Consider the following 22,123-nt stretch of genomic DNA (forward strand, 5'->3'; position numbering starts at 1 on the left):
TTGTTTCCACTGACAACGAATCGAGTGACCCTCGCCTAAGCATTGGCTACTACTCACATACAAATCTTGGGATTCTGGCCACAAAAGAAGAGCGTCTGCCTTCGATGGTCACCCAGATTGCCCATCTCCAGCTGCTCATAGACACACTCTGGGTCCCGCTCGGAGACACAACGATTGAAATCCTTTTGCAGCCACTCCGACGAGGGCATTTTATACGCCTCACCAAAGGTATTGGCACGATCTGCCAAATACCAAGGAGCACGTGCATAATAAAACCAACTGATCAGCCGTTCGATGGGATCTCGGACAAGATTTATGTAGATGGGCCATGGTTTCTGATACTCGGCAAAGTTGACAAAGGCCACGTGCTTTGTGTAGGAATTCGGTGTGCTGCAATTGAGTATTTCGGCATCGAGTAAATGGCGTGCGAAGCCGTTGTCGATGAGAATCGTTTCGAGCAGCTGTTCGGAATCGCGACGCGCCTCGAAACTGTTGCGTTTGGCCAACAATTTGAGCAGCGCCATCAGCTTCTCGCTGCCCGTCTTGGGCACCCGATTGAAGAACAGTGTATCCAGTTTGGAGTGCGGCGTGTTGTTCAATTGGGCGCTGGTCAGGTGTTGTAGCTGCCGGATTGCAAAAGTGGATGCAGTCGTTGTTGTTGTAGTTGTGGTTGTTGTTGTTGTTGTTGCACACAAGGGACACATACAGAGAGTTGAGTGTGTGTGTGTGAGAGTGTGTGTGTGGTACACATACGAATAGGCAGACTCATAAGCGGATTTTAGCTGAAGCAACAGGCACAAATTGATTGTGGGGCAACAGTTAACAGTTAACTGGCCACAGGCCACCACAATCATATTTTTTCTACAACCTCATCGCGAATTTCACAACTGACATGTGGCTAAATTGTACAAGTAATCCTCCCATTCGACTTACCTTTTACGCGTGTCTTTATATACATATGTACAAACATATATTTTTTAATCATTATAAATCGAATTTCTATCGCTTCTATGTCGCAACTGGCGCATCTGGCAACTAACTCACTCAATTAATTTTATTCACAAAAAATGTACAAACGAGAAAAAAAAGAGACAAAAAGCTAACTGCGCTGACAAAAATCCAAGACTGAGTCGAAGTGTAGTTTTTTGTGTTAGTGTAAATAGAGGAGAGTCTAAAGAGAGTGCAGATTGCGAGAGAGAATACCAAAGAGAGAGAGTGAGAAGGAGAGTTCTGTGTAAGATTTGGTGTAGTGATGTTTGCGTTGTATGTGTGTACTATGTATGTATATGTGTGTATGACGATCGATGAGCAAAATAGGACTACCATTCAAAATATGAGCGAGCGAGCGAGACAGAGAAAGAGCGAGAGAGAGCGAGCGAGCAAGAGGCAAGACACACTTTTGGTAAATATCAAACACCGAGGAGCTGAAGCTTTTCCTTTGATGTTTTTTTGATGTTCGATGTATTTTTGTCGACGATTTTTATATTTTTTTTATGGCCAACCAGAATGTATGCAATAATGTTTACGATGGTGACACATATGGCCCAGCGATGGCGAATGCAGATCGTAAAATATGAATTATTGAATGTCTCGCTTACCTGACCGGTGCTCTTCAGATATTGATAGGTGCCGTGAAGCGTATTGATGTCATCGTGTTCTGAAAAGTGGATTAAACAAGTTGTAAACAGACGTAGTCATATTTTCGTAATCGTAAGAGAGATAAATATGAAGTATTGCTGTGTTGCAAATAGAAGCGATGCATTTGAAAATCAATACATTTAAAGACTTTAATTGCAAGAAGTTGCACAATTATTTAACTAAGCTTGCATTCCCTGCATTCTCTTTTTAAAATAGATTGAGTTGAATACCGAAATCATCTTTACATCACTTTAGTGCAAAGTGTAATTCACACTTTTGTACAAAACCACAATTAAAAATATTTATGTTGACTTGCTATTGTATTTTTATTGATCATAATTGGCTAAAATGGCTAAAACAACAAGCTTTTCCAGCTTACTACTGAATATGAATATACAATATTGTTATTACATATTTTGACGTTAATGTTTTGTAAAAAAGACACAAGACGTCATCAAAAATCTTTAATAGAAACTTAGCCATGACAAATGTAATGATGCCATTAAATAAACTTTAAGCCCCCAAAAAGCTTTGCGACTTTCCAACTAAATTATTTCCCTAAAATAATTCGTTTTTTTTTTGCGTATACGCAATTTTTTGTTAACAGTCAAGTGATAGGAAAGAGACTTTCATTTATTGACTGCAGGGAAAGACATACGAAAAGTAGGAATAATAAATAGATTATTGGCTATTATTATCTGACAATTGGCTACATTTTCATTCGTTTCGTTTTTAATTTATGCCTCGTCTGCGACCTTAACACTCGCAGAGGGCAGTGCCAACTCCTCCCCTGGCCGGGGGAGACTCCGCTGTCAATACTTTTACTTTTCACCAAGTGTTTATGCAATGCGAAAGAGCATAAATATATGACTGGGAAGTCCATCCACTCCATTTTCATTTCGAAGTACTACTCACAAGCCGGCGTAAATGGTAAATAAATGTGAGAGCAATAAATATGCAAGCTCATGATGATTCCTTTCACTTTCAGGATGATCATCGCTCCCTATCTGTGGATCAAGTCGCATCGCATCACATTATCGTTCGTTTGAAAGTTGTCCAAAAACTAGGTCTACTAAGGAACAGGCAACGTGTCCACCCCACACAAGTTGGGCAATTAAAATTGTTATAGTCCAGGCGTAGGTAGCATCGGTTGCAGCTGACAATTTACAAGTTACAACTTTATAAGCTAACAATTGCATACTAAATGACTGCAATTCAGCATTTTGGACAGGCGGAAAACATCTTGATTTTGTGAGTGAGACTGTAGTTGATTGGAGTGCTTGTGGATTGCGGCTGCTTTTGTGGTAAAGTAGGAGAGTGTCGACTGTAGCAGTAGTCGAGTCTTGTGTAGTCAAGTGTGTAGTGTAGTTGTAGGCTGTCTTGCGGCTAAGCATTTCATAATTTGCCCGCTGGAGCCTGATGAACAAGGAAGTCGACGACATAAGCTTGAGTTTGCGTCTGAACTGGAAATCCAAATCCATTGGCCATAAACCAGATTCGTTTTGTGTGTATTCGTATATGGTTTGCTTTTGGTCATTGGTCAGTTTCACTGAAAAATCTGAATCTGAATGAAAGTGGCCAAGTCTAACTGGTTTCTTTCTCTGTTTTTGTTTTACTTCTGCATTTATTTTTTTTGCTCGTCACATTCGAATTCAAGTTACTGAACCAATGTGAAATACATTTTGTGGTTAGAGAAGCCTTTTGCCTTAGCTTTGGCACTTTTTGTGTGGTCTTGAAATTGGGTTACATGCATGTTTCTTATGCAGCAGCTTAGCCCCAAAACTCTACTAGTATATATGTATGTAGTGCATTCAGTTTAACCCTCGACAGCTTACCCCTTTGTCAAGTCAATCTAGTTTTTGCTATTCTTAAGTTATTGTCGTCACAACGCTTAGCCTCGACTTCGTCTATTGGCCATTGAAGGTGAACTGCATTACATGTGTCAGTTATAAAGAAAAAACTTCATTAATGAGTTTATGTTATGTACCCACTCATTCAATCCGGGGCGTAGCTGCTTCTATAGCAACTACGACGTATAAGTGCACTGTAATCACAGTCAATTGCAGTATCTCACGAGAGACTTTTGAATGTCATTGGACTTAACCCCTTGGTTATCCATTAATTATTGTTTGCCTTATATTTCATACGCATTAATATTTAAAATTTTTATCGATTTTAAATTGTATTTTCATACCTCGTTTAGGTGTGTAGATTTTCTCATTTATTTATTTTTTGTGATTTCTTTAATTTTTAAAATTTTTATCGATTTTAAATTGTATTTTCATACCTCGTGTAGGTGTGTAGATTTTCTCATTTATTTATTTTTGTGTTTTATTTAATTTTTAACATGGTGATCTCTAATTAACTAAACATGATGCGACTTTGGTATAAACACTTGCATCATAGAATTACATCATTGAAGAAAATCCACGTTAATCACATAGAAGTCCCCTTAAGTTATGATTATCGCCACTTTTTCTATATCTAATCGATAACTTACATTGTATGAAATTCGATTTTCGTAAGTGTTGTTGAATTAATAAAGATAAAGGGTTGATAAGAAGTAAAGAAACTTGATATACTTAACATAGTAGCAATTTAACATCCTATTTTAAATTCAATTGAAGAGCTCTCTATATAGTTATATCTTGTAGTTGATGTAACAAGTATTTCCTTGACACTCTTATATATAGTAAATATTTGCAAATTTTAAAACCTAACGACTTTTTCGTAAGCCAAGCACGCAATGTTACCAGAGCCTTTTTCCTGTTCATTGATCGCCAGGTTAAGTTGCTTTTTTATTTTAATGGATTTTAACTAGACCGCTGCCTCGCCTTAAGGCTAACTACCAAACAAGTCAGGTATCTATCAAACGCTGCAATTGAAAACGAAAAACGAAGTTTGTGTAGCTTGTGCTAACCACATTAAACTGGTTTAGGAGCATTTAACCAGCACTGTAAATTGAATTGGAATTGTTTTGGCTACAGTTTAACTTTGCTCATTGAGGTAAATATAATTAAGATAAGACGATGTGTTGCCGTTGCCATCTAGATTGAATTAATTTGAATGGGCCGCTTAATAAGAACAGTAAACCGTAAAGTACTTTGTCTAGAGTTCGTCATTATATATGCATATAAGTAAGTATAGTGCTTCTTTCATTCTTTTTTTTAGTTGGACTGCGTGTTCCCACTTGTTCAGTGGAGCAAAAAACAAAGCCACATAACGCTACACTATGCTGCAAAACACACTCACAGACAACTGTTTGTCTTCGTTGCTAATTAGCCCAAGTCAAGTTCAATGTTGGAACACACAAAAAAATGCTGAAAATCCACCGAACAAAACTGGCAACTTGAGAGGTGTCATCAACTTGACTTATGTGAGTAGCACTCGTCTCGTATTTGTTTTCAAAGTCGTCAAGTCGTGCGAGTCAATTATATGAAATATTTATGAATGAATGCTTAGCAGCAACCAAAAGGCTTTTCTTCTCCACTTTTTTTTGTATTTGTTATTTTGTATTTTTCATTTGCTGGCCACAAAAAAGTAACAAAAAATATCTCATCAGCGAGGAAGCCAAGGTTTTTCTTTTATTTTTTTGGCCATTAGCCATTTCGCCTTGCTTTGAGCCTAACCAGACAATTTGTATCTGTCGTCTATGCTTAGGCACGACTGTTGTGGCTGCCGCTGTCGCTGAGGCTGCTGCTGCCTCTGCAACTGCGGCAGCGCAATTGACGCGTGCGCTGAACAACAGCAACAACAACAGCAATAATAATAGTTGTGCTCAAGCAACAGCTGCGCGATGGCAGTCCACAAATGTCTTGCTATCGTACTGGAGCGCATCTGCAGACTTTAAGTTGTAGTTGTAGTTATTGCAGTTGTAGTTAGAGTCATCATCATCATCAGTTGATCACATGACCATTGCACAGTGGTTCAACAATAGGTAACATGATGAACAAAATCTGAATAGTCAATTAAATAATCATTTGCCAAAAGACAAAAAGATGTTTATAATAGCTGAGTATTGGCAACAATACAACACTTCTTAATTTCTAGAAATAAATCTAGTAACAAATTTGTAATAATCGTATGAAGAATATCGAAAGCTGAGAAATCTTAGAAGTTGCTTTACTTTTTAATATCTGTTTTATGATTACGCTTTATGTAATAAATTCGAAATTAAACTAACAGAGCTACGAGCTTCGCTTCTCACCAAAAAAAGAAAATGTAGATGAAATTTACGACTTTTATACTTTTCTTTCCATTTTTGAGATACTTATTAATAGAAAGAATAGAAACCTTACCATATAGTCTAATCTTTAATAGAAAGGTCAAAATCATTCTTCAAAAAACTTTATGGAATATTCTATATATCTTACAAAAATCCCGCATGCAACACTTTTAAACTGCAAATTCATTGGAGTTTAGACAATTATAATTTATAATTACATGTTATTATTTACTCTAATATAATTTATTTCATTTATTTTCAACTAGTAAGGTATATTCCTCTATGCTTAGGTTTACTTTCGTCCATGAGCCTTTCAAATCATCTGCCTTAGAATCAGTGTGCACAGTGCTTTCGGTTGACTTTTGTTGCCGACAATCGCCGCACTTAGGCGTGAAGCAGCCGTGTCGCGACTTGCGACTTGCAAGTTGCAACTTGCGACTCGGAGATTCGCGATCAACCCCCTCATCACCGATAACACTCCGCTTTGATCTATGGTCCGGGTTTTTGGCATACTCGTATTTCGTCAGCGGCAAATGCGGCGAACGCGAATGCAAGTGGATTGCCAGCCAGACGAACCTAAGCTTCCGGCATTGAAATTAAGGTTTTGCATGCGGAAAGTCTGATTTGATACAATACGAAGTCGTATTTCACAGTTGCAGGCCAACTAATGATAGAGTTATTAGTTAGTTGGCTGCGCCTAAGTATGGGTTCGGTTCAGCCACATTCTAAAGTGGCAATCTCAAGACCTTTTTTTCACTGTGGAAAAGTCAGCTGGGGGCAACATTGTGAGGCACTCAAATCATAAAATACTCAAACTCGAATCGCCTCTTATAGTTCTGTGCGTTGAAGTGCTCGACATACGAGTAAATTTTGTGAGTACACAAAGAATTAAATGTCGAGTGGCTCTCAGACAAATGATTTCTTAAAGTTTCAATTGACACATGAAATGTGATCTACATTTTTATTGTAATTTGTGTTTCACTTCACTATTGAAATTCTGCAGTAATTTAATAGGGTTTTTTGTCTTTATGCGCGGCAAATAATTGAATATCTGTTTATGAAAATAATGCGCACAGAAAATGTGAATGAAATCAGAAAAATCAAATTACATTTTACTGCTTTTCTAGTTTTAATCAGTTCACAAACAAATACACTTTTTATTTCGGTTGGTTGGGGAAAAATGCGCTCATTAAATTAATATATATAAACAGAACTTTGCTTTATAGCTCCAGATAATAATTGTGATAATCATAATAATTATAATAGTGAGTCATTATGCAAATAATGTAATTCAATTAAAACTATTCAACTAATGTTTAACAGATTCGATGCCTTTTATAATTTCCATGAAAAAGAGAGCACATAATCTATAATTTCCGCAGTTTAAAAATGCAATCTAGTCGGCTTTTGCATATTTACTAATTGAATTAATAAATATGCGCAGACAAACAATATTTAAATATGCTGCATTATTTATAAAAGCACGAGTGTGAAGTCGATGGAGGATAATAAACTTTTAAGGCTGCTTAGCGCATGTCAAAAGGTTAAATTTCTATTAGTCGCAGCGTCCATTGGGGCAGCTGCTCGCTGGCAGCAATAAATAATTTATTAATGTACTAAAAATAGTATGAAAAATACGTTGCGTTTATAAAGAGAACAACTGCCTCTTTACATTGCATAAATTGTCAATTCATGCATATTAAAATGCAAAATTTTGTTCATGTTAGGAACGTATTTCTCCCATACAGTATAAATTATGTTGACTTTCATTTTGTACTGTACTCGTAGTATTAGTGACTGGGATATAAACTATGCAAAATAATTTATGCATGCATAAAGCATTGGGCACTAATTCAAGTTAAAAACTTTCGACTAATTTATGGTTGGCCCTGGACCAAAAAATATTGCACACAAAAAGTGTTAACAAAAGAGCATTTGGAGTGCTGGGCAGGGATCAGTGTGGTCATTAAAAATCAATTGGCCATAGCCACAGACGTTATTGTTTGTATTTCCTGTGTACAAAAGGGCTTATCTGACAGATGCATTTGTATCTGTGGCATTCACGCATGCAACATGCAGCATGCAACATGCTGCCTGCAATCGAGCGTAAACTTTGGCACAGTTCTGGCCTTTTGGCCTTGCAATATGCGTGTTTCGGGGACTAACACAATACAAGTATAACAAGTGTTTTCAAGATGCTTATCTCGATTACTTACTGCCCGCATCATGTCCGCTTATGTGATTGCCGGTTAGACCCAGGGCCGAGAATTCCGATGGCTGCAGCTTCACCTCCATTTCCTTGAGGCGACTGTTCAATTTGTTTGTGTGCATGAACAGAAAGAAGGTGCACGATATGGCCAACAGCGCTATCAGCTCCACAGAACTGCAAAAACAGAGAAAGAGAAAGAGAATTGAGAATTTTATTAAAAACACTTTTAGCCAAAGGTCGCATAATGACAGCTTAAAAACTCTATTTATAAACCCCGTAAAGCTTTTGTAATTTACGCCAAATTGGTTTTTAGCAGCTATTATTTCATTTACACTTCGAATCGCTGTCACCCACAGAGACTATCAAATACCCTTCCACATCCCTCCTCCCCATTCTTCCCCAGCTATGTTGCTCTTTGGCTGCCCCAGCGACAAACTACAAAGTGTACGCTGTGACAACATTTAATTAAGTTCTGAAAGCCAAAACAAAATAGCACAGCAAGAGGGCGAAGCGGTCCAAGAGGAGCAGACCGGCAAATGAAATGCAGCAGAGCAAGCAACTGTAAAAATTATACAAGAAATTAACAAACAATATGGCAAGAGAAGGTGCACAGACTGTGTCTCTCGGGGAATAGTCACACTTGAGTTACCAACAGTTACAATTGCAATATCTAGAATAAATTCCTTATTTGGAGTGAATTGGCTTTATATAGGGAATTGGTTGGCATTGAACTTTTTGATAAAAGTATTTGTGATACTTTAAGAATGTAAATTAAGGAATTTATTTGATTGAGTAAGTCAAAAAGGGTTACCATATGAGATAACCGAATATGCCATTATTAGAACAAGTGAGTAAGATCAAAAGTGTGATCATATTTCATGATTGAATATTCCTAAATATTTCATGCATGTTAATATGGGCATATTTGTAACAAAAATGTCACCTAATTTAAAAGAAATATTCTGTTATAGTATTAATAGATTAAGTATAATTAACATCAGACTTATTACCTCGAACATTGTTACCTCTTGCTTAACTTTATTGAAACTTATTCAGATTACCATTATTATCACATTATATCCGTTTGCATTCAATCAGTTCGTATTGTAAACATAATTAAGCTGCAGATAAATTTGTTAATATTCAATTCACAACTCCGGCTTCTTTTCTGCGATTAGTTAAACACAAAAAATTGAGACCGGATTTGGCAAATTAAAGCTAAGCAAATATTTGCATTATTTTTGAACAAGTCGAAAACCTACATACAAAAGCAACGACCCACTTGTGTGTCTGCGGGAAAATAAATAAGTTGCAAGTTGGCTTCAGCCATAAGGGCTAAGCTAGTCTCTGGTCTCTGGTCGCTCTCTGTAGTCGCTTTGCCGGGTCCCAGGCGACCGGACACAACCTTTTGTCGCCCCGCATTTTCGTCTGGTCACTTTTTGAAACATTTTCGTTGGTTATTTTGTTTCTATTTTGTATTTCGCAACGTTGTTCGGTTGATAACAAAAACAAAGCTAACAAAGCAACAAAAATAAACCAAGTCGAAATTGCAATGCAAACTGTTTTCTTTGGCCAACTTTTTTAATGCAGCTGTCGAGGAATCGCAAAAACCAAAAACACAAAACAACAGCAAAAAATGAGAAAAATTAAAAGCAACAATTTTATTTTTTACTGTTTGCCTTTGTTGGCATAAATCTGCTCGGCAGATAGCAGCATCAGAAGAAAAACACAAAAATTTACTCAAAAAAAAAAGGAGCAGAAATATGGGAATGGGAAACGATGTAGTACGAAAATAATAATGACAATAAATGTGGCTATAGCAAAAAATAAAGCAAAATGCTAGGCAGAGTTTTGCAGAGCTTCTCTTAGACTTGTTTGCTGCAGTTGCAGCAGAGTTAGTTTTTGTTGTGGTTTCTGTTGTTGTTGTTGTTGTTGTTGTTGCTGTTGCTGTTGTTGTGAGGCTTTTTGCTGGTTTGGTTTTCATCAGGTGCACAAAGTAATTTATTTCAAATGACTGCACCGCCTTCACTCGAAAGTAGAGTTGAATACGGAGTGTTAAATCTCAGACTTAGAAGCGAAAGGCTGACTTTCATTTGGCAGGCAAGGCGAGTGAAATGTATCTGATGGATAGACGGATACAACGCTGTCAACGACACCGCTTTGGCAATAAGGCGCTTTAACTTTTGGCCACCTGCTGTGCGCACTTAGCTCAAGTTCTCTGAGCTTCCAATGGCCGTGGGTTTTTATTTCATTAGCCCGAGCCCACAGTTGATGCCCCAAAAAACCTTTTGGTTGGTCGAAAAAGAAGATTTTTACTTATGTATGTATGCTTTGAGCTTTACCCCGCACTTCACATCCCCGCACTCAAACTCCTCATCTTTCTGCGCCAACTTATTGTTAAAGTTGACACTAAAGTGCGCCGCAAATCCCACTTAAGAGCTGCCTCCCCCATTCCCCCATCGACTTTTACTTGTTCTCTGGCTCAACTTTCTGTTGTATTTTGTTCTGTTCTGTTCTATTCTTTTCTTTTTCTGTTGTATTGTGCTGCAACCAAAAAAAAAGAAAAATTTATTGACATTTTGTTTCTCGTGGAGTTTTGTGTGAGTGTGTGTGGGGGGAAACTGAGGGCTACTCCCATTGGATCGCATGGCGTGTAAATGCCGAAAGTTATGTGATTATTAAAATAATTTTACGTGACTGCGTCGATTTCTTTTTCGGACATTTGCTAGAATCGTAGTCAACACATTGCGCCCAGTTACAGTTTCAGTTCCAGTTTCAGCTCCTGTTTTTCGATGCCAACTGGCAACAACCAACAGCCAACTGGCAACTGGCAACTGGCAACTGGCGACTGCAGTTCGTTTGCTGCCACGTAGCACATGTGCCTGCCATTAGGGACCTACACTTGGTTCGTTAGCGTTTTTTGTGTGCCACAGCGCGTTGTGAGTCAGAGAGTTCTATTGCCATACCCGTATGTGTGTAAGTGAGTGTGTGTGTGTGTGTCTGTGTGCATGGGGATCGTGGGAGTAGCAGATGATGATACCACAGCTAAACTGCGCTGAATTGGGACAGCAACGTAGCGCATAGATTGCTATAGATACAATATAAAATTCAAACTGAAACGTGGTCAGCGCGAAAACAAATCACAAATGATTCTATCGATCATCGTTACATGGAGTGACTTTTTGTGAAATAAAGTTACTTTCCTACGAAATACCCAAAAAAAGTACAATTATGTATTTAGAATATAAAACTATATGCAAAAGCTGAAGAATCTACATATTAGATCTTTTGAAGTTCAAAAGCTATATTTTTATACGTTCAAGTTAGTAAAGTCTTTTTAAGAAAGGTACGAAATTAAGCAATAATTTAGCTACGTTTATTTTGAGCTAGTTACTTACTTAAATTACAAATACATTAACTATATATTGCTTCTTAAGTTATATAAAATTATTTTTTATGTACGAGACAAAAGATCAATAAACAGCAAAGTTATTTAAGGGAGTATTTGAGAGGCACTTTAATTCACATCAATTCTTTAACATTCTCTCATTTATATTAAATCACAAAATATCATCAATCTTAATAAACAGCTGAGTTATTTAAGAATCTTTTGAATAGCTTTAAGTATTACTATAATACTTTATAGAGAAAAAGAAGCTGAGATAAAACTACAATGTTGTAGCGGAAGCTGTGTGCTGGGTATTTCCTAGTCCAGCTCTTCGATTTGTTCTCACAGCTTTATTCATTTCCGATGTCAGCGGAAATGCAATGCGCTAAGGAAAACTACGGGAAAAGCGTCATAACTGTAACAACATTTATTCCTTGCAATCGTTCTAATACGCATACAAAGCGACGATTGCATTCGTATCGTTTACAGAACCAAAGAGGAAGAGGGGCGATTTAAGAGTTGTGCCTTCTATATCACATATATCGCTTTCAGTTGCAACAATATTGCAGTTTGAAAAGCGCGTGCCTTTCACTTCCAGTGTTGCCTAAGCACTGGAAAATGAAGAAAAACAAGCAGAAATGAAAAGAGCAGCAGCAAACAACAGCAACAGCAACAGCAGCAAACAACCTGAGTTTGCCGCATGCAAATTGGTTGCCATTTCCGTTCATTGTCGTTGTTGCTGATACGTAAGCACAACTGCATCATAAGTAATTTAATTAAATGATGGTAAATTTTCCAACTAATCAAACAGCCAACTGCCAACTACCAACTGTAAACTGCAATACGATAAAAATGGCTAAATGGCAAACAATTTGCCGCGCTTTGAGCATTAGAAACGAATATTGCGAAAAATGCTTTAGTTGAGACAGATGAAGTTGAAGCTAAAGCTGAAGCTGGAACTGAAGTTGGAACTGGAGATGGAGTTGCGCACTATATAAGCCATTTGGCACATGTATCTGTGAGATACACAGGTATCTCAAGATTTGCGCAATCTTGGCAGACGCACACAGCGTGTGGCGAAACTATTTGGACTCACTGTGCGCGCTTCAGCTGTGCTGCTTGAAGCAATCAATAAATAAATACTCGAACTCATTAGACAAGTTTCGAAAGGTGTTTGAACCCGGCCTGACTTGACTTCATCGCACCAGCCTAGCTTAGCTTGGCTGATAGTTAAATTTATTGGCCCGCGGGCAGCGTTCGAGTGGGGCTTCAGCATTTTGGAACAACGGTTGAAAGAACTCGGCAAAAGACACGACATAGAATTATGAATATTCGAGTATATGCACACAGATTTTCCATGGCCCTGACTTTGGCAAACGATTCTTTTTGGTCATTAACATTATAGATACTGAAGGCGGTTAGAACTGCTTTGGCCATGACATAATCACCGATGTCCGTCGATGGTGATAGCAAAGTCGCTGGCGATGGCGATGGCGATGTCGGTGCCGTTGGCTTTTCATAACTAGTTTTTGGCCCCCAGGTCAGAGGATGATGCGGCTTATTTGATATGCGCAAAATAATATAATTTACATTTGTGTTCAGCATCAGCAGAAGCGGCAGCAGCGGCAGCACAAAAGGTTCAATAAACTTTGCGGCATTCATTTTTCGCACTGTTGCCCGTTGGTTCGCTCTCGCTTGACTTCATGTAATTATGGCTTTTTTCATTAAGCATTTCGAATTGTCAACAGAGGTCAGTTTAATGAGGCCTACACATCGTTGTGCAAGCTGTGAAAGGAGCTGACTTCGGTTGGATTTATGAATAGTAAAGGCACTTACGCTAAAAATAACTAAAAGCATATGGTTATTAGCTTTTACGATATCCTAAACAGATAAAAGATCACAATTTTGATGAAGAATTATAAAAAAAATACTTAACGCTTATTTGAATTAATTTATTGTTATGTTTACAACCTGTTTATAGTTATGAAAATCCCATTTTGGATAGGGGTTAGCTTGAGCTACTAAAACAAACTCAAAAATGATAATCATTTCATATTATGAATTAAGTTGCTTTTAAAAATAAATATAAATTACTTTTGTACTCGCAGTAATAAATACAAGTGCTCGTGAAAAAATAAAGAAATATCAGAATAATTTACTGTACCAATATATTATAAATACAAATGCTCAAAAACTATTTGTGTAAGGATTGTGAATAAAATAAATAACGCTTTTCAAGCATCATGAGTGGTCTTTTGCTGGGTAGTAACATAAGCTATTATCGTAAGAATGAAAATCATATTTATTTCGCATAATGATTGCCCTTAAATTTAGAGAAAAGCAAAGTCAAAATATGATGTTTGGTATACAATTCTTTTTTCTGTACTTATAAACTTACTCGTGGTTTCTTTGAGTAATTGTTGCCCTTCAAGAACTATTTGCGCATAGAAAGTAGCCATTAAAATAAGTATTTGAATGGAAAAAACCCAAAAAACAAAAACAAATGAATTGCGATTGCAAGGCATGAGAACAACTGAGAAGGGCACAGGGCATAAATGAGCAGTACTAAGGGCAAAGGTCAGTTAAATTACCATTGCATGAGCAGACCGAAGCACAAATTCAGAGCCACTGAAGCTGTATCTTAAGTACATCAAATTCACTATTCACTTAGCCAAATGGCAAGAGAGATAATTTGAGGGGGAGAAGAGAGGAATGGGTCAACAACAATGGACTACTGCAGCTATTTTTGGCCATTTTCCCTCCGTTTTGTGTGTTTGTTTTTTTGGTATTTCTTTAACTCTCAACATTTATGACAATTACTTTGTGACAGTAATTGTATTATATTTATTTTAGTTATTTGTTTCTTCTGCTTCGGGTTTGCCTTTTCACTCTATTTTGATGCGTTTTTAAATGTCGTCAGCAGTTTGTTATTAAAATAAATAGTGAAAATGTAGTTCAAATATGTCACAACAACCTTTTATAAATTAAAATCAACACAATTTACAGTTGCGCATTTTCTCAGTTTGTCAGCTTTTGGTTTGCTGCACTCGATGATGGTTTTTTTAGTTTAGTTTTTAGTTTTTCGGTTCCAATTTACAGTCTCTCAACCAAATCTCAGGCCTCTTGTTTTCGTTTGCTTAATTTTGCTTTTGTTTTGTTTTTTTGTTTTTTTGCAGACTTCAATTAAATCATATGCCAAGCACTCTCCCGTCTGCATGCAGCATAAAATTGTTGTGCTTGTAGTTGAAATTGTCATTGTCATTCGTAGTAGCTACTTATACAATAACTAACTAACGGGTAACCTCGTGCAAAATAAGAAAAAAAATAATAACAACAACCACAACAGCAACGAGAAAAGTAAAAACCAAAACAAACCCAAAAAACAATTGCGTAAAAAATTCACATGCCTCGAATCGTTGCTCTCAGAGATTATACAACTTTCTAATCAAAATAAGCATTACCCTATTATTATTATTATCGTTATTATTATTTATACTCTCTTTTCATATTTTCATATTTTTTCTGTATTTTTGATTCATTCGTTTTTCGTGGCGTCACGCAGCTACCAGAGATTCAATTCAATTACTCAAATGATTCAATCAACTGCGACTATGAGTATTAGTTATACCCGTACCTCAACTCATGGTGCAGGTATCTGTTTGGAGACTTGGACAATTCTCTAAGATGCCTTTTACCGGTTTCCTACGCACTTTGTGGCGAACTCGGTCAACTTGAAGTGTATCGAGTGGAGCACGTAGATCGTTTTAATTACAATTGGCCTAGTTTTCAACTAAGAACTTGTTGTTGTTGTTGTTGTTGTCGCTGTTCTTTTACTGCCCGTTAAAAGGTTGAGTAAGAGTAAAGCTACGAATACGGTTGCAAGTACTCGAAGCTGCGTCATTGCCAAGCTATCAGATCCAAGTTAATTGTTTAATTGGAAGTCGTGGCACAGAAACTTGCCCAAATCGCATTTTGGGAATTGTTTGCGTTGATTGTGGGCTTAGCCCACAGACACGAGACACCTGAAACCAGGCCCATGATTACTCTGCCCTATTCAAAATCAGGTATCAAGTACTTAAAAGTTAGTTAGTTGCATTGAAAAGTGCTGTAGGATTCATTTCTTATAAACTTCCATTCGATGCTCGCTTTTTGATAGCAGACTAAGCGATCCATCGAATAGATATAATAATCGGAAAGTTCAGTTATTGACTGCATCGAATTGATCTAATAATTGTTATATTTTTATAATTGGAAAATGCATGACTTTTCCTTTTTGTTGTTTCTGTTTGTTGTACATTCTCTTCTGAGAGTTTGAACTCGTATTATTCCTTATGTTTTCTTCATTTTCTCTTTCTTTTGAATTGCCATTGATTTCTTTTCCATTTCTTCCGTCGATCGCATTCCCACGATTGTGGCTTCACCTTCTAGCAGATGTTATAGTCACCTTGCTCTGGCAAATTAATTGCTCGAATTATTAGATTAATGTGCAGCATGCTCTAGAGTTATAATAATCATAATTATCATCTGCATTGCCTATGCTATGTTACTTCTACTAGATGGCAATAATCAGACGAAAAGTTAATGGCTTTGGCGTTGAAGCGTAAAACAAACCGAAAAAACAATCAAAAAACATAATGGCTAATCACTGCGATTTGCGTTGTTTGCTATTGCAATTATTTTATACTTGCTCACAAACTTTGGACACGGCGCAGCCTTCGTCGTAGACATTTCTCTGCAGCAACCGCATCTAGTATAACAGTTGTCTGACCGTGGTTTGTAGTCGATGTTGTTGCTGTTAACCAAAGTAGCGTTAAACACGCACTTGGTCCAAGTTGAACGTGCCAGCTAGTTAGTCAAGCGTGTTGTCCCACTCTCTCTCACACTCTCTTCTCTCCCCTCTCTCTTTCTTTCTCCATCACTCTCGCTCTGACGCCTCTGTCTTGTAGTACATGGCATGACAGTTGCATATCCATCCGATGCTCGTTCAGATATTTCACGTATCTAATAGAACGTGATCTCATAAAAGCGCCACTCGCCCGTCTACAATCTTAATGTGCTGTCTGCATGCTCTTTTTTCCCCCTGTTTTTCCATTTGGGAAAGTCTTCGTCGATATCGATCAATCGATGCGGTTTTTACTTTTTTATTTTTGGTTTTTCATTTTGCAACTTTCAGTTCGCAAATTGTCTCGGAAGAAGGAACGTGCAACGCGCGCGCGCTCTTTGCGCTGTGTGCAGCGGCCCGTTGCATGCAACTCCTCCGTTCGAGATTAGCGACAAATTGTTTTTTTCCTGCTGCTTTCGATTCACGAATCAAGCTGCAGCTCCTCCTCCACCCATATTCACACTCTCAATCACAATCACAGTCGCATTCGCAGTCAAAGTCACAGTCATGGTCATTGAATAAAAGTGTCAATCTGGGCAACACAATCATTAGTCGTAGCACTAGAAACATCATCATTATCATCATTGGCATCGCCATCGCTATCGCCATCAACGTCATCGTCATTAGCACTGCCAACAAACTGTCAAAGACAATTCGTTCATCTGTTTGGCTTTCTGCAATGAATGAAAGTAACTCATGCCAACATGATTTGAATGCCATGGATTTCAGTTTCATCTACTTTTTTTCGATAGTTTGACATTTCGACACACCCGGAAATATATGAGCTTAAAACTTATTCGACAGTTGCCAATTTTATTACTTTTCTGGCTATTTTTTTGTTGGTTGTTTATCCTAAATAAATGGTTTTGCTTTACATTGAATAGATGTTTAAATTAAATACAAAAAATATTAGAATGAATACAATAAATAATATTTGCTTGCAAAATTAGTATTCATTAGACCATTTTGATAAATAAATCACGCAAATTTTGGAACCATTAGCATTTAATACGCATAATAAAAGCAAATTAAATCTAAATAAAGTGTATGAAATATGTTTATAGTTGTGAGTTTAGTTTTGCGTATTATTATAATTGTTATTTTATTATTATTATTAGTTTAACCGCTTCTCACTTTGTAGGGTATTTCCCATTTTATCACTTTCCCATACGCTACTAACATAAATTAAAAATCAACACAATAATGTATGTTAACTTTAATCCTATTGCCGTAATTGGGAAGCCGTAACTAGCTCGTTACTTTGGTAACTGGTTACCTGCTACCAGCTGACTGTTACTGCTACTCGTTACTGCTTACTGGTTACTAGTTGCCGGTTGCTGGTTAACAGTTACAGGTTACCTGCCACACACAACAGCCCACGTGATGTGACGTGACACTTGGCGCATGTGTGGCAAGTTTTTTTTGGTTTTTTTTTTTGAGTGCATCATTTGAATTTTGCGTGTAGCTTAACCCATTTTCCATTTTCCGCACTTTATGGCCATGTGAAAACGTGAGAATAGTCGAGCTTCATTTGGCCCAAGTAATTAAGTTGTAAAATCTATGTGGTTAGGCTAGATGCGGTGCTCCATAAAGTCCTAAGTACACACACACACTCATAAGAAGAAGCACAACAAGTGCCACAAAAAAGAGGGAAACAACTTGTGTCAAAATGTTTAACTGCAGATTCATTAGGCGCTGCTGCCTTACTTTTTCCTACTCCTTCTCCTCCTACTCAAATTGTTGTTCGTAGGTGTCGCTGTGCATGCAGCGTGCAAATGTTACGAGCACCCCTCGCATGCTCCTCGCAGCTTGTTGTCAGCGATTAACACACTCTAATTGTCATTTGTTTTTCGACTTTTCGCGTCAATTATGAGGGACAGAACTTGATTTGGCCACCGCAACAACTCGTCTCTTAATAGTCGCAATTAACAATTTTCATAACGTTGTCATAAATCAAACGGATTGTTTACGATGTGAGTGTGTGTGTCAGTGTGTAAATATGTATGGGTAAAGTGCTCATTTGAAATCGTTCGAAACATTTGCTAAACTATTTGCCAGCTTGTTAACAATTAGCGATTCTGGCCTTTTTGACATTCTTGTGCGAAGGCTAACGGAATAACACACTGTAAACCTTACACTGAGCGAAATTAGCGTGTTGGTTGAGCTTGCCAAAATACTCAAAAAGCAAAGCTTAGATCAATTTTCACACACTGTGAAATAATAAAGAATATAAAGCAATTCTTTGTTCTGAGACTGAAGGAACTTAATATGTTTAAATGAGAAAATAATAAGAATAATAATGAAAAATAATGAATAATAATTAAAATTATATTTAATCGTTTTTTTACTAAAAATTTTCTTATTATCAACGAGAAATTGAAGGTTGCATTAACTTTTTTTAAATATCTAAGCAACTTGTTTTCATTGCAGAAAATCGACAAATATTAATCTATTACTTGTCAAGACTTTATTACATCCGTTCTTAAAAAACTTATCTACATTTTCTAACTTAGATTATGAACAAAATATTAATCTTTACTTCATACAAAAATCTAAAGCTGGTATCTTCCAACTTTATTTTAATTTTCTTCCACATCGTAAGCTGTCTTTTTACTACACTTTGCACACTTCTTGATGCTGCTATTGATTGTACAACTATTTTGTTGGCTGTGTCTCTGCTTGTTCAGTTTATACTTTAAGTTGTCAACAACACGCAGCAGTGGCAATGGGAACTGCAAATCGGATTCGCACTTCATGTTTCGTGCCACGCCCACCGCACTGGGCAGTAAAATTTACCTAAGTAGGCAGCCACTACAGCAGTGGTTGCTGCTCTGCTCTGTGGTTGCCAGCTCTTGAGTAGTGTTGAGTTGAGTTTAGTTTGGCTGAAATTGCTCCTGAGCTATATTCGGATTGCGAATGCGGCTGCGACTGCGACTGCGGATGTGTCGCGTGGTCGCCTGACGACGACTTTGCCATTTGCTGTTGCTGTTGCCGTGCTGCAATTTAGTCCAAACTTTTACGCGTTTTCCTGCCACAATATGTTGCAGCAGCACACAGACGGGAGTCGAAGAAGATGCTGAAGACAAAAAAGCGCTGGTTGCTGAGGGGCTGGGGAACGCCCACTTTTTGACTTGGCATCGCACGTGCTGCTTGCAGCGAATGTTAATAACATTTTGTGCCAACAACAGCAGCAACAAATCCAGCACCAACAACAACCGACAACAACAACAATTGAGGCGAAAAATTTACGCACTCGACAACAAGCTCGACGTTGTGGCTGTTGTTGTTGTCGCTTCCTTTAACGAGCTCATCCTTGTTGCAAGTAGCGTACGTGCCACATCCCACTTCCACCTCCACCCAAACTCCAAGCTCTAGTTGCACTCTCAATCCACAGTCTCAGTTCTAGTTGTCTTCTGCTTACTTTTACTACTTGACGCTGTCATTTGCGGCATTGCAATTAATTTTTGCTTGCCATCTCCCTCACTTCTCCTTGCTTCCTCTCTCTCTCTATCCCTTTTCCCATGTATGTGTGCGGTTGGGTTAAGGGCGTGTCAGGTGGCAAGGGTGCTGACATGCAACTTGGCACACTAATTTCTGATCTCTGCTCTGCTCCGCCAACAACAGCGGCAACAACAGCAACAACAAGATTGTCAAACGCTTCTCATTTAACGCCTGCATGATTCGCCCAGCAATGATGCAACACGACAGGGGAAGAGGAAGAGGTAATCTCCATGCAAGTGGGTTGCAGGTTGCCCTGGTGGTGTGGCAATGATAAGCAAATGCATCGTTGTTATTATCAATTTAGTTCAGGTACGAGATGCGGCCTTAAAACGTAAACTGAGCTTGAGCGCAGCCAGAAGCAGCAAGGAAATGCAAATTAGTTCTTGTTATTCGACGAAACTCTTTAAAATTTTAAATATTATACCAAGAACTTAAAGCAAGCTAAATATTAAATATTTCTTAATAAATGAAAAAAGATTTTTTTATTTTAGAATAAAAGTGAAATATTTAGTAAATTCAAGAAATAGTCAAATTTGATTTTATTTTCATTTTCTTTCCAGACAATCAGCGTAAGAAATTAAAAGAATTTCACAAATATTACGTATTAAGACAATATGACAAATAATACTTAGTATACGTTTATTAAGAGAACTTATAAATATTACGCATACGCAAGGTTCACATTTATTGTATTAAATTGAATATAATTTAAAATTTAAAATAGAAATTGTTAAACAAAAATTTGTGAATTTATATAAAGTGTTTCATAACAATAATATAAAATGCGTATAAGCTTGTTAAATATTCAGAAAATGGTTCAAAATGTATATAAAATAAAAAAAGTAGTAATTAAACAAGAAATGATTGAAATATAACATAACAATTCGACAAAGAAATTACTGATTTAATAACACTTCAATTTCAATTTTCAGCAAATATAATTGCGCAAAAATATTGTTTAAAAGCAATTTATTTTCAAAAATATCCGCATCGATTTGACTAACTTTCGCCATCCCCTCCCTCCTTCTCTACTTCTTTTTCTCTCTCTCTCTCTCTGTGACAGCTCTTATTTGTTCCCCTGGAAATTAGCCTGACTGGATGTGCACACATGCGAGGAGAAAAAGGAAAAACCTGTGAGGGAAATTGCTTAATTAATTTCCCCAGCTATTGGCATAAAATTGAAAGCATGTGAGTTTTAGGAGCAATGCAAATAAAACTTAATTTTAATGCAACTTTGACTTGTGGAGGAGGGAGCAACTGGAAGAGCAACTCCCTCAGGATGCATTCTGTTTGATATTTTTATGTGCAAGTTTTTTAAGTTGTTTTTCTCTGTGTGTGTGTGTGTTTGTTGCGGGGCAATTGCCGGTAAAACGAGTTGCAAACGCTGCAGACGATGACGCTGTCGACCTACTTTAAAGCCTGAACCTGGGACAAAGTCTACTGCTGAGTTTGCTGCAACTGCAACAGCTACCGCGGCTGCCACTGTTGTTAGCTTGGATGCTGGCGCCACTTTCTTTGGCGTCCAGTTGACTGGTTGACACCAATTTGAATGGCAAGTTTCAGTTTGGCTCGCAGCTCAGGCTTTTTTTTATGCTATTATGCTAAAACTTAACTACAAATAAGCGCCGTTTATTCTGTCACGTGAAAGTCGTAATATCACAAAGAGAGACAGAGAAGAGAGAATGGGAGAGAAACACACCCAAGAGACTTGCCTCAAGCTGTTGTTGTTGCTGCCTCCAGTATTTCTAATTGTATTGCAGCGCGTGGGCTTTTTATGCTTAGAGCAAAACTGCCGGAAGTTGCAAGCTATACAAACAGGTGATTTTCTTGGCTGCAATCAGAGTGATTTATCAATTTTCTTGGAAAACTCTAATAAGCAGTTGTTATGTGCAAGGGAAAACGACGCATTAAATCGTGCTGCAGTTGTTGCACTTTCCAGGAAACCTGTTCTAAAAGCGTTGCAAGGAGTTTAATAAAATAATGGAACTAATTATATTTAAACTACGAAATAGGAAAGTCAATTTAATTAAGTAGATTATCAGCCTTGTTGATACTGGTAGTTGATTATAAGTATGATTATAAGAGGGAAATTTAGCTTGCAACATTTAGAAACAATCATTTAGTAAAGAAAAGTTTGTTATACATTGCATTTTCTCTAATGAATATAAGTGAATAAGTATTATAAATAGCAGCTGTATTGATTATATAAATCTAGATCGCAAGTACGATTTCTTAGAATTAAATGTCTTTATAAATCCTTGACTTTTCCATGGAACATTC

General features: G+C 37.3%; 1 protein-coding gene across 3 annotated transcripts in view; it reads right to left on the reverse strand.

Annotated features, from left to right (window-relative positions):
• The window catches only part of LOC133844324 (heparan sulfate 2-O-sulfotransferase pipe-like), a 44,664-nt gene that overhangs the window by 13,950 nt on the left and 8,591 nt on the right, over nt 1-22,123 (reverse strand). For 2 of the 3 annotated variants that reach the window (XM_062278256.1, XM_062278259.1), the window contains exons 2-3: nt 8,080-8,246; nt 1,599-1,657 (exon numbers count right to left, since the gene is read on the reverse strand). In XM_062278256.1, the coding sequence (XP_062134240.1) occupies nt 1,599-1,657; nt 8,080-8,246 (226 nt within the window). Of the gene's footprint in view, nt 1-57; nt 624-1,598; nt 1,658-8,079; nt 8,247-22,123 lie in introns of all 3 variants that reach the window. The other variant, XM_062278258.1, reaches the window with a different exon arrangement.

Source organism: Drosophila sulfurigaster, chromosome 3 (assembly GCF_023558435.1).
Source record: "Drosophila sulfurigaster albostrigata strain 15112-1811.04 chromosome 3, ASM2355843v2, whole genome shotgun sequence".
Lineage (NCBI taxonomy): Eukaryota > Metazoa > Arthropoda > Insecta > Diptera > Drosophilidae > Drosophila > Drosophila sulfurigaster.